This window comes from Botrytis porri (genome assembly GCF_014898465.1).
Source record: "Botrytis porri strain MUCL 3234 chromosome Unknown BPOR_009, whole genome shotgun sequence".
Lineage (NCBI taxonomy): Eukaryota > Fungi > Ascomycota > Leotiomycetes > Helotiales > Sclerotiniaceae > Botrytis > Botrytis porri.
Genome location: NW_024066083.1, coordinates 735,502 through 753,522, shown reverse-complemented (window position 1 = coordinate 753,522; position 18,021 = coordinate 735,502). Strand labels below are relative to the sequence as shown.

Here is an 18,021-nt window from a genome sequence, read left to right as displayed (position 1 = left end):
AAGTAAGACTTTCATTCGAGTTTTGTCTTGCTGTGTCTCGCGCAGCGTGACCACTCATTTGGCGGAGAGAGAACAAGTCCAATGCTTTAATAACTGCCGCAAGTTGCAACGAGGATTTAGCAAAGGCGCATCCCATGATCTAGAACCGCTATCTGTCTGAGCCTTGGCATAAGATAGCTCCTCATGAAGGTATAATTGGGGAGAGTGTGGTGTTCGGATGAGAATATCCGTCAAACCATTGGTTCATCAGTGCGTACATCAGCTTGAGACGTCTTCACTTCGCCCATGCAGTTTTTAGTCGTGTCTCTATATAAGGCTGAGATACCCCCCCTATCTCGGAAGAAAGTACCACATGATCATTTGGTTGATTTTAGCAGGACGGACCCCGAGTACACTTCCTGACAGTACTAAATTCAAATTAGCTCTCCTGGATATACACACAAAATCTAACGAGTACAGGGTGATTAAATTATGTGATTTCACGTCGTGGTTAAATTGCAATTTGTCTCGATATCGACGTAGTGCGTCGCTTCAACTCTTTTCGGAAGCGAATGCGGCGTTCTTATAGTTTCGCGCGACCTCATCATACTTAATAAGATCCAGATCCAATCAAAAAGATCTCATCTAGATCAAATTGCCAAGATATAGGCTACAGCATCGTGGCTGAGAACCTGTGTTAACGTGGTAATCAGTCAGCAATCAGATAATGGATGACTAGGTGCTTCTAGGTGCTATAATAGCTTAGATCCAACCAAGGGTTGTAAGGTAGAGAAGGAAAATCTGCAATGCACTATAGATCGGATTCAACTGATCAACTAGATGTAGCTTATTGTGTGTGAATCGCTTCTGGGTTTATTGATTCAACGCCCTTGAGCCGATTCAACAGCCTTAAAACTTGCGTCAGCCACACAAGCCGTGGTCAAGAATGGCCTATATCCACTTCGGTGTATCACATGATGTCATCACGTAATCTCCTTGGTCTCGGTGCTATTGAAGATTGCTGAGTTGTTATCATTTCCCCTCCTCCATCTCATCGGGCAAATTTGTTGTGTCACATATATTCAAAACTGGGGGTTTGCCCCACACTTTGTCTGACCGCATGATTGTAGCATTTCAGGAAACGTCAAGCACTGGTAACTCGAAGGATGGAGATAGTTATTGTCGTGAAAAGTGAAATACAACGTGGGGGTTACATCTGGCGATGGGTAATGGCCGTGGTGTTTGAAGTCGCGATCGAAGTCAATCTCATTAAACCATTTGGATTAGTCAATGACGGGAAAAAAAATTGGAGGATCGAATCGGGGAATTATGAAAGCTTCAGAATGTGCAATGGAACGTAACTTATTTTTACCCTGGGTGGTCTTCGAATTTTGAGCCTAATACTTCAAGCCTCTACCGCAAATTAGATTACTAGTCGCCTAAACGGTTCAATGAAATTCTTTGGCGAGGTTGTTGGAGAATTCCTGACGAATCAATGAAAGGTTGTCGACCACCCGCCCAGACATTTCGCTTGATTGCTTTTCGAAAATCGTCTGGAGATTTTTCTGAAGAGGTTCGATACCGCTGGGCACTTGTTGGTGTTCATCTTTCTGGATCTTCAAATATACGCTAAGGCAGAATAGCACGACTGAGCCGTTCACAGAGGGACTATACCTTCCTTGTGTGATGGTGCAGCGTTTTAGATTACTGGGAACGACCAATTCGCTACTGCTTTCCTGATGTCCAGCTTTTCATCAACCTCTTGCTAGAATAGATGGTCTCAAAGAAGAAAGCAAGGAAATATGACGCACCAATGGAAAGGGTAAGTGACGGGAATATAAGCCGCGTGCGTTCTTCATCGTTGATATCGGTCGGAAAATTCCAGCACATCTTTGGCTCTGCTTGGCGCACCGCTTTTGCTCCGTGTAAAGCGAGAGCGAGCCTATCCAGCCTCTTAATGTGCGAGACCTCTACCGTGGTCACTCAGTATCGTCTTCTCGCCGTGGCACTTCTCGGGCCGGTTCAATTGCCAACAATAAGATGGCTTGAAATGCTCTTTTTAGTCGGTCACATGAAGCTATTTACATATATTGCTCGAGCTGGGTGGGATAGATGACCTCAATCCTCCAAGCCAACACTTGCCGTCCTCCAAGAACTAGTAATGCCACAGAAGCCTCGATGTTGCCAGCCGCATAGGACACTTAAAAAGTTTCTCATTTCACTTATTCCCCAGGCGAAATTGCCGCTGGGTAAGTGTCGCCCTTGAAATAGCGAAGACTGCCTGTCTCGTTTATCTATATTATGATCCTCTTTGTCTAGTCATTCAGCTCAGCAATCTTCCGCCTCCACACTTTTTTCATCTTTGGTTGAGATAACCTCCTAACCTTGCAGGATTCTAGACATCATGAGGTTCTCGACAATATATGCTGTTACTACAGCTCTCAGCGCATCAACTGGGCTGGCGTCACCTCTTGTTGATGAGAAACGCGATCTAGTTTGCCTAGCTCAAACTATTATCATCAATATCATTACCTTGAATCGCGGTGAAGCATTCTGCTCAGCCTATCTTGGGATCCAAATTTCAACTATCCTCACGACAACCACTAAGTAAACTACAACTACTCAGATATTGCCTCCAGCTACTGTGACAACCACAGTGGAGACGGGTACCCAGTGAGTGTAGCTGATATCTGTTCAATTATCACTTACTAATTGGCACCCATAGGACTCAAACTTTGACTCCTGTCAGTAATCCTCCCTTCACTCGAGTTCGACAGATCGCTATTTATACCTTCGCAATTGCGTAATCCCCTGCTAATATTTCCTCTCTCGCAGCTAATCACCACTATGTCCACTGCAACTTCTACAGTCGATACTACTCAAACACTCACGACAACTAATACGATTACTATAACATCAACCACACAGGAATCAACGTGAAGAGATCACCAGAGCCACTGCTTAATGATGGACAACTTGGCGCTCGAGACCTGCCGTCAATCCCTCCATATTTAAGCATATTCGCAGCTTCTAAGATATCATCTGCCTGCAGTTGTCTGTCATTGCCGACTCCCACCACCACAGTAACATCCACCGTACAACAAACGAGCACCGCGACTTCCACGCCATCCGCGGTCACCTTTCAGATTCAAACACCCACTTTTGTCACAGTCAGTTTTTGATATCCCAAGAAACATGTCCTTCGTTTATATGTTTGTTTTTTATATTCTTGGAAATTTACAAAGGCGAGATGATGCCTTTTCTGATAAGTGATTGCTGACTTTACATCTACTAGGTAACAAAAACAGCTATCAATACGATCACTGAAGTACAAAAGCTGACCAACACCATATCTACCACCACAACTGCGACCACAACTACTACTGTGATTGTCACAGAAACACCAGTTCCAAATTACTGCGACCAAATGCCAATTCCCGGTCCATACTCCAAAAATATAGATGGATCAGCCTTTGACATCACGTATGTCGAAGATTCAACAAAGGCGGATTGTTGTAGGATCTGCTGGGCAACAGATGATTGTGTCGGGTTTTCCTTCCAGAGTTCCGACCCGAACGAAGTGTCAGCTTGTTACTATATTAAAGGCATTGGGCCTGCTGTATCAGGTGTTTCGAATCCACCACCTAACTGCCCCTCTGGCGTTGAAGCCCAGGAACAATTTAATCTTGAAAACACAGACTGCTTTTTTAGTGTTAACTCTATTGGACCTTGCGATCTTGCGGGTGTGCAGTATATTAGTGGGGGCTAGCAGGATGCGAGATCAAGAGGAAGAAGACGAGAGGATGCAAACACACGAGTACAGAATACTATGCGTTTGCTGTTGGGTGCAATAATCTGTTTTAGGAGACGAGTTTCCTACTAACTCACTCATAAAATTACTACTACGTGTCTACGTACAGTTTATGACTTTTCCAGCGCTAAACGCATTATATGATACGGTTATCAGAGTTCAAACCCATAACATCAGGCCTTAATTGCGCCCTGATCGTGGAAATTCTAGTGATTGAATAATAAAGCTGAATGGAATGCCGGCCAACATTCGGATTGCACAAAGAGCTTGAAGAAATAATGATCATCTCAGAGCGTCCTCGGAACTTTCCCAATCTCAGAACTAAACTAAAATAATTTCCTCAAACGCAAATCCCTCTCTTCCAACAGCCTCCCCATCCATTATCCCAAAAACATAGCATTCACCCACCAACCGAAACCTACCCTCCCCATCGACCTCTCTTAGCAAATACGGGACATTGCAACCATCCATCACATACACTATATCACCCTCTTCCACGTAACGAGGGAACAATCCAAAAAACCCATTTCTCGTGGTTCCCCACCTGCGATTCTTGAGCACATATTTCATGGCCTCGCGCACCTCTTGAAATGTTTGCCCTGGCACTCTTTGTGCGAGATTAGCTAATTCGAGCCTGCCTTTTCCAATGGGCTTTTGTTGTCGCGGTGAATACGTTTGGCCTGGTAGCGATGGAGACTGGCCCGTGGATGCATCGAGGAGGAGACTGATAATTTCAGCAAAAGAATCAGGGCATGGTAACCTTCCGGAGTCGGTTTTACTTCCTACGAGGGTTTGCCAAAAAGCATAAAAGATTGTATGAGAAGTCGGGTAATGCTTCAGTTTTGAGACAAAAGTCCAGAGTTTCAAGAGACTTTGGTTATCGTTTTGTGGATTGAGGTAAGTAAGATCGGGATTTGTGATCGTTGCGCTGGTTCTTGTTACAGAGTCAAATGGGATCCCCTGTATTCGAAGCTCATTCCTAGATTCATCGTTGATTTTAACATATATCTTATTCAATTTAAACTTGAAAGATCCGCTGGCATTGTAAGTCCCAAGCTCATTCGTTTGTCGGCGCTCTCTCCAGTCAGGCACCCAAGAGGGTAGATCAAGAGACTCGTGGTCTATGGATTTAAAAACAAGGCTTGGAGTTAGAATTTGTATGTTTTTGGTCAAAGCGTTAATAGCTACGTCGTGGTAGAGTTGGTTTTCTGTAAAATTCGTGTACCTGACGTGAAACTTGTCTGCATCACTGCATACCCCAAGAAGCCCATAGATTTTATCTCGTGGATCAAAACATTGGCTACCTCGCGTGCTTACAAGATTCTCAAAGATGTGTGTCCCATCACTAGCGCTGCGATAATGTTCTCGTTGGCGAGTCAGCCCTAGTACAGTTTGACTGATATCACCAAGTTCACTTGAGTCCTCGACGTTAGCAAACTTAATCTGTAGCCATTGAAATATTCCACACGTCGACAGGTGATTCACAGCTTTTGAGAATTCGTCCCACATAAGTAGCTCGCCACCACACATGATCCACGGGTTATTAGAGAGCATGACCTCTTGAATGATCCAGAGCCGCGTAAACCATGGGTGCGATAGAAGTCTCCAAAGAGCATGCCAGGTCTTCGAGTCGGAGCTTGGTAGTTGCATTCTCTCAAAATCCTCGGAATCAACATTTGATTGATTGAACAGTAATGTGACATTGATATCTTTGAGTAGCTGTATTGCAGAGCCGGAAGTAGGCTCGCATTGCCCTAGCCAGATCACCGTGTTAAATGCATGCTGATAAATTCTTGCCATCAAGGGAATCTGCGTTTCTTTTTCTTTATCATCTTCTTGATTTATACAAATCTGGTCAATCCACATGACTATGGGATGATATTCCTTCCGCATGTTTCGCAGTGCGATCTCGAGAGAAGTTGTGATAGCTTTCTCATGTCCATCACATTCAATACTTCCATCCATACTAGATGAGCCCCACGTATAGCTTAGTGCTGTATACCAAATCGGGCTTGTTGGATTCTTCAGAGAAAGCGCATGCGTTGTGTATGTTGTCCTGTGAAGTCCAAACTGGTCCACAGCGGTCTCGTACTCAAACTCAACTGAGCAATGATGCAGAGACCCACGCAGCTTTTCAATATTGCGCCCCGGCTTAATTTCAAGCACACGGATCTCGTATGGATTGACGATAGTCTTATAGAGTCTGCTGTGATCGTTGCCTTTGGTTATGTTCATTGTCTTGCCAGATGCCCATGAGCGAATTTCTTCCATGGATAGCCATTTTCCTGGCTTAAGACTGGTAGCCGACGCCCCAAAGGTAGTCGTCGGGATATTTTCAATCTGTGCAAACTCAAAGTCTGCGTCGCCCACGTTGTTCTCAAAGCCGTGATAGGCAAGAGAGTAGACGTTGTGTTGTTTATTGGTGGCCGCCATCTTCCAGACTAGGACAGTAATTGTAGAATACCCTGGACTTCGATACGGTTATCTAAACGTAGCACGTGACCATTCAAATAAGTACCAATCAAATTGCATTTTTTGAGGTTTACTAGAAATGTGGATTGATAATATATATTAAAAACTTCTCAAAATCCGAGAATCTCTGTTAAACTCAATTCAATAGCCTCAAGAAACTATTAATCTCATACCTAGATAATTAATCATTTAAGCGTCGTATAGTTATATAAGAGTTTAGGCCCCGGCTTATTATATACTAAGCGAAAACACACTAAAAACCCTTATTTCTTTTACTTTTAAACTATATATTAATTTAATTAATTTATGAATTAAGTTTATAAAAATAATATATAAGATTGAAAATTATTGAAATAATTCAAAAAAACAAATGAAATATTTTTAATTTTTTTTTTTAATAAAATTATAGGTTTTTAAAATTGAAAGTATTAAAAAACTTGAAAAAAGTGTTATATGTTATAAATTTTAAAAATATATAACTTTATCAATTTTTATAATTTCAAGGAATTATTTAAATCAAATATTCTTTATATAATTATCTCTTATATATACAATTTTCAAACTAATTCTTTAAATAATTAAAGAATTATAAGAATAATTAATTTATATAGGAAAACAATATTTTTGTAGGGATTTTGTTATGAAAAAGAGTGGTGTATAATAATTCAGGGCCTCAACTCTTATTTACATTACAGGATTCAGGTTTATTATGCGGTTTGGGAAGTTAGCGAAAGATCCATTTACCGATTGTAATGCTAGCAGCGCAACTACTTACTATTAAGAGCATTCATGTCTATGCTAATACCCTTGGCCAGTGTCAGGATAAATATCAAACTGACAAGTCTTGATCATTTGTTTGAAGCCAAACAGGCTAAAGTATCTTTCGAGCTGGTATGAAAGCAAATACGTTGATTATTGGAGTCAAGATTTATGTATGCGATGTAGCGTTCGATAGCAAACTATTTGCGATCAACAATACTCACTCACTTTTGTTTTTTGCGTGTCTGGTGAGTCGATTGATTATGATGGGAATAGTTCACCTTTTACGCTCCAAAACTTTTTCAATCAGCAAGTTTGAGAATCGCTTTGATTGTTTCCTCTGTCTGTGGACCCATCGCAAAAACTGCTTCCAAGTTTCCAGGGCAGAGTCATAATATCTCTGACTTTCGCAAGATACGCACACGATAGCCATTGACGAGAAAGGAATATAAGTAAGCACAAGTTCACATTCAGTCATTCTAATACCAGATCACCTTCTCTTCCCTTACTTACTTCCTCTCAGACTATCACGGTGAATGGCAAGCTCTAAAAACGCAGTGCCTACAAACGATGGCTTATCTAGAGTGAGACTATCAAGCATTTTAACGGCTCCGCGCCTCTCTCAAGCAGAGGAAAAGATTCGAAATGATGCGATCCAGAGCTTGGACTTGCTAAAAGCTTCGAAGGAGGGACTAAAATGAAGTGGGTCGATATAAGCTATTTATTTTAGTGTGCGACTAGTTCGGGAACTTACTGATAAGAAAATCAAGATAGTGAAATCTTTATTATCTTATTTTGAGAATAAAAAGATTGATTTTTATTATTTATATTTTATTTTTGAGCTTTAATTCTATTAAAAGCTTTAAAAATATTAAAATTAATAAACTTTTGATTTAGAATAAGTATATTAATAATTCATTTACAGGGTTTAATTATAATGTAAAATAAATAAAGCTTGAAAAGTATTATTTATGATAAATGATATTCCTTTATATTTCATTATAATTATAATAAATCCAACTCAAAAATGAATATATTTTGAGAAAGCTTGAAAGAATATGTCTATATGATTATTATAACGTAACGTATGGGGAACTCGGACATATGGGGAACTCGGACACTTTTTCAATTATTCTACACGCGATCTTGTTCTACGAGCCACACAATCCTCCAATTCCAATTCCGAATCACTTGAACTATTCTCTAGCTCTTCTTCTTCAATCTCTTCTTCTGATTCTTCAATTGGGCGTTTGCGTGGCCGTCCTCGTGGCTTTTTCTCCTTCGGTTTTTCCTCCGCCTCACGTACCATTTTCAATACTTCCTTAGTACTAAAGACAAATTGACCTTGTAATTTGACTCTTTTGCCTTTAGTTCTTTTCTTTCGAGTCTCAATTACCTCCTGAGCATCAGAGAGCTGTTTCCGAAGTAGGGCTATCTCAGCATTTTGAGATTCTACAAGCCTAGTCATTCTCTTGGCATATCGACGAGTTGGCGATGCAGGAGAACCACTGCTTGCTAGAACTGTATTAAAGATCTGATTTGCTTGCCTTAGTTCTGTTCCATCTGGAGGAGAACTCCTGAGTATAGACAAGTCTAGGTCTTGATTGGGGGTTCTCATTTGTGGAGTAGAAGGTTGCTGGGAGGAGTTAAATGGTAATGAATCGAGTACTTTTCGTGGGGCAAAAGGTACTAAACCAGCTCCTCTCCAGCCAGCTTTAATATTAGAAGAATTCAATGCTTTTTTTCTAATATTTTGAAAGAGTTCTACCCATTCAGCTCTTTGGATTCGCTTTACACCAGCTCGAGAATATCGATCGACCTCTAAAGCATGATATCGTTTCATTGGCCCATACACCGCAATATCAAGTGGCTGAAGCAAGTGAGAGCAATGAGGAGGTAATATAAGTAAATCAATATCATTATCTATACAGAAAGCAATAAAGCTACCTGTAATATGGCTTGAATGGCCATCCATGATCAAAAGTCGAGGTCGGTCACCTGACACTTTCTTGGATTCTGGTTCGAAAACCCTTTTTCACCATTCTAATCCATGGCTATTTGAGGTCCATCCATTTGTACTAGTAGAGAACTGCCAGCTTTGAGGTGTGTCCTTTGGAATCCATGCAGAATTCGTATTCTGAGCCTTGAAAATGACCATAGGTGATAGAGCATTTCCAGCTGCATTGACACATTCAAATGCAGTTATCCATTCTTGCTTGCCAGCTGTAACTTTCCAATTCGATTTCTGAGTAGAATCGACTATAATGCGCGTACTTTGAGTACTTCCAACTCCAAATCCGGTTTCATCCATATTATACATATCATCTAATTCATACTTTCGCTCAATAAGACGCGTGCGAAACGCGTCAAACCAAGCCTGAATATTCTCCAGAGTTGCTTCTTTAGCCCGATTAGACTCTAATTGACGTGAATAGCATGTTTTAAGTTCTGGATGTCGTTTTTGGAATCTATAGATCCATTCGTGGCCTATAGGTGGAATTTCTGTCGAGGTAGGATTTCGAGATGACGCGACCCGAACGCGTCGAAGACGAATTTCGTCGGCCATTTCCTTCACCAACATAGGTGTAGCAGGGAATCCAGTGATGGTAAGTTGTGAAATCCATCGTACAAGAGTATTTTCTTCTGCGTTTGAAAGAATTTGAGCCATTTCGTGGGTTTGAGAACGTGTTTTCTTCCCAGCCAGCCTATCAGCTAGGGTAGACTTAGGGACTTCAAAATGCTCTGCAGCCTTTCTAATTGATTTAAATTCTTTCAATTGAAGTGAAATTATAGCCTTTTGAAGCTTCTCTTCAATTTGAGCAGATGTAGAAGGTGATTGGGTATGCATAATAAAAGTTATTGCGGTTTCAAGTTGGTGATGGGCTAAAAGTGTCCGAGTTCCCCATATGTCCGAGTTCCCCATACGTTACGTTAATAGAAAAAAGAATCGAAAAACTTTGAATGATTTAGTACAAATTCATCTTTGATTTTAAATCTTTTTATATTCCCTGTAAATTTTTATTTCAAATATTAGAGAATTTTTATATTGTTGTCACGAGGTGACACTAGATCTTCCTGTCCTGTCCTGCTATATATGTGAGAGCAAGATAGAACTTTCAGTTCTATCTCCTAGTCTTTTATGCTTTTGTAGTATAGCGGTAAAGCTTCTGAATGCTCCCAGAAGTGGTCCCGTGACAATTGTGTATTTATAAGCTAAAAAAGCTTTTTACATCTTAATGAATAAATATTCAAAATATCTTATAACTTTTATATTTGATGATATAAAAGATATAAGAGTATAGTAATAAAAGTTTGTATAGTAAGTATTATTCTTTAATTTAAACAAAATAGTATTCAGTTTATTAAATATTCTTAATGTTGTAATAAAGGTTGAAAGACTGTCTTCTAATGTTAAGATTATTCTTATAATGTAAAGAAACAGGCTAACTATCTCTTTTGTTGAAAAATTGAAGTACTTGAAGTATGATTTTGAATGTATTTAAATTAATGATTAAATAATAATAAAGCTTTATTCTAGAAATTTTCTTGAATTTAATAGTTTATTTTCTTTATCTCTTATTTTAATACTAATTCATTATTTTCTGTGTTTTTCAGATCTAATACAATAAGCGCCTTTCTTTATTTAGAATTTTTAAAGAATTTAACATTAGTTTAGATATATTCCATACCCTTTCTTAAAGTAGGGATTTGTTTTGATATTTATAAATATTATTGTTGGGACAGGGATCATGTGATTACGCTAGCGTCAACGCTAGCGTCTTCCGACACTACAGCAAATACGTTTCGTAGCCCTAGCTTTTAGAACCTCAAGCAATATAACAATAATATGAATTATAGTACTATATTGACTTTACTATCCTTATAATGATATCAATATTGATTAATGATATTATAGATTAGAAGTCTAACATCTTAATTTTAATTATAATGTATGGTTTGGATTAAGGTTGGTATTTCTTTAAAAAGGTGTAAACTCTTATATCATTTCAATATGGTTTGATATTTGCCTTTATGTGAATAAGAGTGGTTGGCAACATGGTGGCAGCTTTTATACTAACTTTAATTTACATCTTATTCTTCATTGCAACATTGAAGAATAAGAACCAGTAGCATTCAGCTCGAGTTCAGCACTATACTCTTCGAACTCAAACTTTGCTATATCTTAGTAAAGTTAATATCTCACTATCTACTTACCATTCGTCAAATATAACAGAATTATTTATAGATTCTCCCGTATTTCAAGAACATTACATCGAAAATGTCAAATATCCAGCTCTAAAACAACTCAATAATATCAAATCTTTAATTTTATTAAAGATTACACCTAATAACTATAAATTAATAATAAATAAATAAAAAGATTATCCTTTTGATATTAATTATATAAATAAAAGGGAAATATAATATTTTTATAAATACAAATTATATAAATATAAATTCAATAACTTTTATAATAAAAAATTGTAATCGAATTATATTATAAATTTTAAGGACTTTAAATTAGAGCATTTTGTATTTATTGAAATATGATTATTATATAAATTATGATACAAACTTTATATATATAAACTACTTATTATAAAGTATACTATTTACTTGAAATAAATGATTAATAAAGTATTAATTAAGGTAGACTTTTATAATTCTTAAATATTATATCTAAAAATTATCAAGTACCAATTCATATTAATATAATAATAAAAATAAAGTATTAAAAAGTATAAACCATATATCCCTTTTTTATTAAAATCATTATCATGATAATAAATATTAATAATTCAAGATTATATTATCAATCTCTTTATTAATTTATCATTTGTAAAAGAATATTATAATCCAATAAAACCAATACTTATTTAATCTACTTAACAATTTAATATTAAGGTGTTACGGGAGCTGCCTCTAGGGTCACGTGGAAGTGTCTAGAGATCTCTCGAGGTGGTTTAGACTAGACTTCAAGTAGGAATTCAATAAGGTTGTAACTGGTTGCAATTCTCGTAACTATAGTAATGAAACTAATGATTGTTCTTGAGCACCAAGCTCTACATTGTAATGAAATCTGTTCTCTTATATAGACCTTCCTGCTCTGCAGAACCCACAGTTCTGTCTTGTCTGGATCCTCTGGATCCTATGGATCTAGATGTTTATTCTTCGATCCCCTAGATCCTCTAGGTCCATCACGTGACTTCCTGACCATGTGACGCGGTATATTGGATGCCGTCGTAACATAAGGCTATCCAAATACCATCACAATTATACCCTCAATTTAATTTCAAAATTTTAATCAAAAGCAATTGAGATTAATTCCAATAAAGATATAAATATTTTATTAGTTTAATAATAATACAATCCCATAATAACGAACCAAACAATTAATCGATAATCCACTCAATAATAATAATAATATAAGTAAAGAAAAAGGAAACGGTAAAAGTAGAAGAAATAATATTTCAAATTGGGATTGATATTATAAAAATGAAGAAGAAAATAATCTAAAAGATATTAATATTATTTAAAACATTTTAGTTTCTTAAAAACCTATAAATATTAATTAGTTATTAAACAACCTTACAAAACTTTATAATAAAACTAATAAATATAATAATCAAAATGATAATTTTGCTTACAAATTCTCGATCTTTCTTAATAATTATAAATATATTAATATATCTATATTATTATTAAAGAATATATTTCCTATTATATTTATTAATATTATATTCAACTTTTATTATATGAATTTAAACAACTTATTCAATATAATAACTAGGATTTATAATTTAATAATATCTATATTTAAAAGTCTAAAACATAAGTACAATCTTATATAATAATAGGAAATTATTACATTTAAGAATATAATAATAGAATTAGATAATGAGAGGAAGACGATGTTTTAATATCTATAATTTATAATTGTTGGGCAGACTTAGTAAGATGTGTATACATAATATATATAGTTAAAAGAATTGTTTATTTCTGTTTATTCTTTTTATATAAAAAAGGAATTGTTATATTTATATATGTGTACTACCTTTATTTATGTACTTCGTGTATATATGAGGTAAAGTGTGATATGTAATGTTATATTATTAATTATATGTTTTGATATAGACTTAACTTTCTTTTTTATATGAATAGAATTCGTACAAATTAGATTGATGTTTAGAACTCATAACAGACAGTTATCTTATTACTTAATCTAATCTTTATTTTTTATAGTAAATTAAATGAGTATAGTAGATTTTATTTTAAATTAATTAAATGTTGTACTAAAAAATTATTAAAACCATCAAAATCTAAATCATTTTATTATATATATTCTCTGGCTGTATTAAATAATATATCTAGATTTAATATTATACTAATTCTTTTGAAATTATAGAAAATTCGAATTTAATTAATCATTTGAAATATATATTAATTTCTATTAAAATATAAGTAATTTATATTATTAATTACTTTCTATTTGTTATTAGTATTGTATTATATATAATATACTAATATTTTTGTATAAATAAAACCCTTTAATTATATAATATAGTAAATACAACGGTGGGTCCAAATCAAAATTCTATTCTTTCTATTAACAAGTAAGTTTTTATACTATATTATTATAATAATCTTTAATTCACTCTTTTAATAATACTAGGCAATTCTATTTTATATATACACAATCAAATTATATTTATACAAATTTATATAATATAAGTATTATATATAAATAACTTATTAATACAAAATCGTAGGATTCTTGTTGAGAATTTTTATAAAGAATATTATTATTATAATTTTATACCTTTTCTGAATTATTATTATATATAGAGATATTTCAATAATAATTATAGGAATTATAAATAAAGAGATTATAGAATTCGATATATACAATCCGATTGTTCGCATCCTTGTATTACTAATGAATAATATCAACCTTCACCTTCTCCTTATACTTTTCTCAATTAGAGTTCTACTTCTCCTCTATCAATCAATTCAAAAACCTTTAATGCTTACAAACATCCTTTTTTATTTAATTCTAATTCTATTAAAAAATTACTTATTATTAATTAGTTTATATATTCCTTTTATTATTATATAATCCTTAAGTTTTCTTTATATTTTTCTAATTTGAAATTGAATTATTTATTGAAAACTTTTTAAAAAGGAAAAAAGCTAAAAAAAAAATAAAAAAAAATATTATTAACTTTATTTTTAATTACAATTTATATTTATATGAAGATCTAGTTGATTTTTATATATATCTCTTGTTTTACCTACTTTTTAATATATATAATAAGAATATTTGTATTAATAAATCTTTTTAATACTTTATTAAGATTTTCTTTTATCATTATATTAGCAATATTATTAAACTTATTAATTTATCAAACTTTAATAAGCTCTTTTTTTTTTATAATTACTATAATATTATTATATTAATTATAAATCTCTTCTCTTTTATTATATCTAATTTAATAAGACATTTATATAATAAATATAAATCTATATAAACAATAACGGGAATATTAGGTAAATTCAATTAAAAAATAATGATTTATAGGGTTAATTTTATTATAAAATCAATATTTATATTTTCTATTATATTATATATTTTAGAAGTTAGTATACTATATATAACTCTTTTACTTTTCGTCTTACTATAATATATAATATTTGTTCACAATAAAGGAGCAGGCCAGTGGAATGCATGTATTATTGACTATGTAGATTAATTGTACTAAGGTAAAATCTAACTACGAAGTGGAAGTGATATATGCACAGTAGCTTAGAGCACGTGCCACAACTTCCAACACTCCCCCAGAGAGCTTACTCTCTCAGCTTCAGTAGTTAGTTTCTTTAAAATTCCTTTTATACGCCCAATAACTGATTGCTTCGAAATTCGTTATTCCTTGATCGTAGGGTTACTGTTTTAATATGGTAGACCATCAAAATCCGATCGTATGCGAACAGACCTTAAGCTTATCTGTTATTCCACGTGATTTTCTTGAAATCATTAATTATTTTTTTTTTTTTTATTTTTTTTTTTTTTTTTTTTTTTTTTTTTGATAAATTCGACGTAAGATGAATCCAATGAATCTGATGAAATAGGTGAAATGGGTGGATTCAGTGATTTTGGTCGATTTGGTCAATTTGGTCGATTTAGTCGATTTTGGAGCACATACCACAACTTCCAATACTCTCCCAAAGAGCTTACTCTCTTTGAAACCCCAGCATGTTCTTGAATCTCTCAAATATCACCCTTGCGCATGGTTTTGTTAATCCATCTGCAGCCATATCACTTGTATTGACATAGCTGGTATTGACTAGATGTTTTTCTGTGAGATCTCGAATGAAGTGGTGACATATGTCAATATGCTTTGATCGCTCGTGTAGATGTGGGTTCTTGGTTAACGCTAGCGCTCCTTGGTTGTCTCCGAGCATTTGAACTCCGCTGTTGCTCCCGATATACTGTGGTCGCTCTAAGTCCCTCAAGAGTTGGGCTACCCATTGCCCTTGTTTGGTGAACATCGCCATGGAAATGTACTCAGCTTCTGTACTAGATGTAGCTACAGATGTCTGCTTCTTGCTTGCCCATGAGATTGGTCCACCATAGAACATTACTACCCCACCAGAGATGCTTTTTCGATCGGTTCTATCGCTTGCCCAGTCTGCGTCGGTGTATACTTTGATGGTGCGTTGTAGGAGGTCATATTCTTTGCAAATATCTGATTGAACTCCCCCAGGCCCAAAACGTAGTTTCTGTTTAATAGTTGACCTCAAATATCTCATAAGGTTTTTGAGTGCAACGCTGTGATGTTTGGCAGGGTTAGACATAGCTTGTGCTAATCTCCCGAGACCGAATGCGATGTCCGGTCTAGTGTAAACCATAGGGTGGATCGTACTGCCGATTGCTTGCTGGTATTCGTTTACATCAGTGAGCTCGTCGTCTGGGAGCGTTGGTCGTAGTTGGTTGTAATCCGAGATTGGTATCTTCCTTGGAGTGTGTTGACCATGGGAGATCCCGAATCGGGTAAGCATTGCATCCAGATACTCTTCTTGATCCATAGTTAACACTCTCTCTGATCTGTTACGAATGATGCGCACTCCTAAGATCTTACTAATCTCCCCCAGGTCTTTGGTGTTGAATCGAGCAGAAAGGTTGTGATAAAACCATTGAATATCTCGTTTTTGTGCAGCAGCAGTAACAATATCATCTACATACACTAGGAGAATTAGCTGGCGCGGGTGATTGGTGTATAAACACGGATCCGCAAGGCTTTGTACGAAACCCATCTTGGTTAACTCTCCTTTCAGAAGAAGGCTCCAATCTCTACCAGCTTGCTTTAGCCCATAAAGACTCCGAAGTGCATGTAGAACGCGGCCGCGACGAACATGAACACCTTGAGGGGGTGCTAAATAGATTTCTTCTTTCAAGTGTGATTCGGTGAACGCATTTTTGATATCGAAATGGGAACACTCGAGGTCCTCTCTTGCAACAATTGCAAGGAAAAGGCGAAGAGTATCGAGTCGAACAGTGGGGGCGAAGGTTTCGTTGTAATCTTTACCTAAAACTTGGCTGAACCCTCTAGCCACTAATCTGGCCTTGAATCGCTCTACCTTATTATCCTTCGTCTTAACAACAAATACCCATTTCGTTGAAACTAGATTGCTCCCTTGTGGTAAAATGAACTCTTCCCAAGTGCCATTCTTGACCAATGAGTCTACTTCTTCTTGAATTGCAGCTTGCCAGTCTTTCGCGTGCTTTTTGTCTGCCATTGCTTCTTTATATGTATTCGGTATCTTGATCCCGAGTATTTCCGTTGCTGGTAGAGCGGTCTCAGCTTCTGCTGGTGCATCTGCTAAAATAGTCAAGATCTTCGAAGCAATTTCATTATTCGTCTCCTGTTCGAATTGATGAATATTTGGAATGGCAATCATGGCGTGCTCAATTGATTCTGATCCTGGCTTATTTAAGGAAGCAAGTAAGGCCCGAATGATTTTGGAGTCTCTCTGTTCTTCTATATCGTCGTCATCGCTTCTCTTTCTCTTCCTAAGATTGTATCTCAAAGGTGGTGTGGAAGTAGATGCAGATGTAGATGCAGTAGGTGGTAAAGTTTCATTAGGTAGTGCAATATCAGGTAATACACTCTCAGGTAATGTACTCGAATTCGATGGTGTATGATCAAGTGGTAAAGTTATATCCTCAGGTGCCCTTGACTTCGGTGGTGTATGATCAGGTGGTGAAGTTATATCAGGTAAAGTAACATCACTTTCTTTGTTGTTTTCCCCTGCCGGTCTTGTTAAATCATCAGCCACTTGTCGGATATTTCCATATTCATCTTCATCAAAGCGTGGTATTTCAGTCTTTGTTCGTTTTGGTATTGGCAAGCGCACCTCTATCGAGTCTGTGATTATTTCATTTGGTGATATTGGTGGATCGACTGGAATAGACGATGATTCAGGGACATTCTTAGGTCTGCCGCGAGGCCTGCGATCAGGTTCTATATTCTTGGTACCTTGTGATCCAGCTACACAGTTTCTGAGTTTGAGATCCAGATCCCCTCCTTTGTAGCTTTCGTCGATTGTAACACGATAAGAGCGGTAAGTATAACCTAGCTCTGGTGAATAAACCTTTATATGCTTGGTGGTGTCTTTTGAGTATCCCAGGAATATCCCAACCCTTGCTGTGTCGCGAAGTTTATCATGCCTTTGTCCTTTTGGGATGGTTTTGGGGTTGATATAGGCGTAACATCGACTCCCCCAGACCTTGCATGTATCGATATCTGGTAATGTGCCTGTAAATGCTTCGAGTGGGCTTCGATCGATTCCATTTGCATCTGGGCCAATACTAGTGCGGTTTCGAATGTATACGTCGTGCTCGACAGCTTCGTCCCAAAATTCTAATGGTAAATGAGCTTCTTTCAACATTGCTCTCATGTCGGTTTCTGCGGTGCGTATATTGCGTTCAGCTGGACCATTTT

At 36.1% G+C, this 18,021-nt stretch overlaps 2 protein-coding genes across 2 annotated transcripts; one reads left to right on the top strand and one right to left on the bottom strand.

Annotated features, from left to right (window-relative positions):
• Positions 1 to 2,383: 2,383 nt before the first annotated feature.
• EAF01_007049 (uncharacterized protein) lies at positions 2,384 to 3,748 on the top strand (the record flags this gene model as incomplete). Its single annotated transcript, XM_038915303.1, has 4 exons — positions 2,384 to 2,586; positions 2,705 to 2,727; positions 2,908 to 3,149; positions 3,275 to 3,748. The coding sequence occupies 4 exons, from the start codon at positions 2,384 to 2,386 to the stop codon at positions 3,746 to 3,748; spliced, it is 942 nt and encodes a 313-aa protein (XP_038768941.1).
• A 363-nt stretch (positions 3,749 to 4,111) lies between these two features.
• Positions 4,112 to 6,223, bottom strand: EAF01_007048 (uncharacterized protein; the record flags this gene model as incomplete). The annotated part of the gene is made up of 1 exon (XM_038915302.1): positions 4,112 to 6,223. The coding sequence occupies one exon, from the start codon at positions 6,221 to 6,223 to the stop codon at positions 4,112 to 4,114; it is 2,112 nt and encodes a 703-aa protein (XP_038768940.1).
• Between the last annotated feature and the right edge of the window lie 11,798 nt (positions 6,224 to 18,021).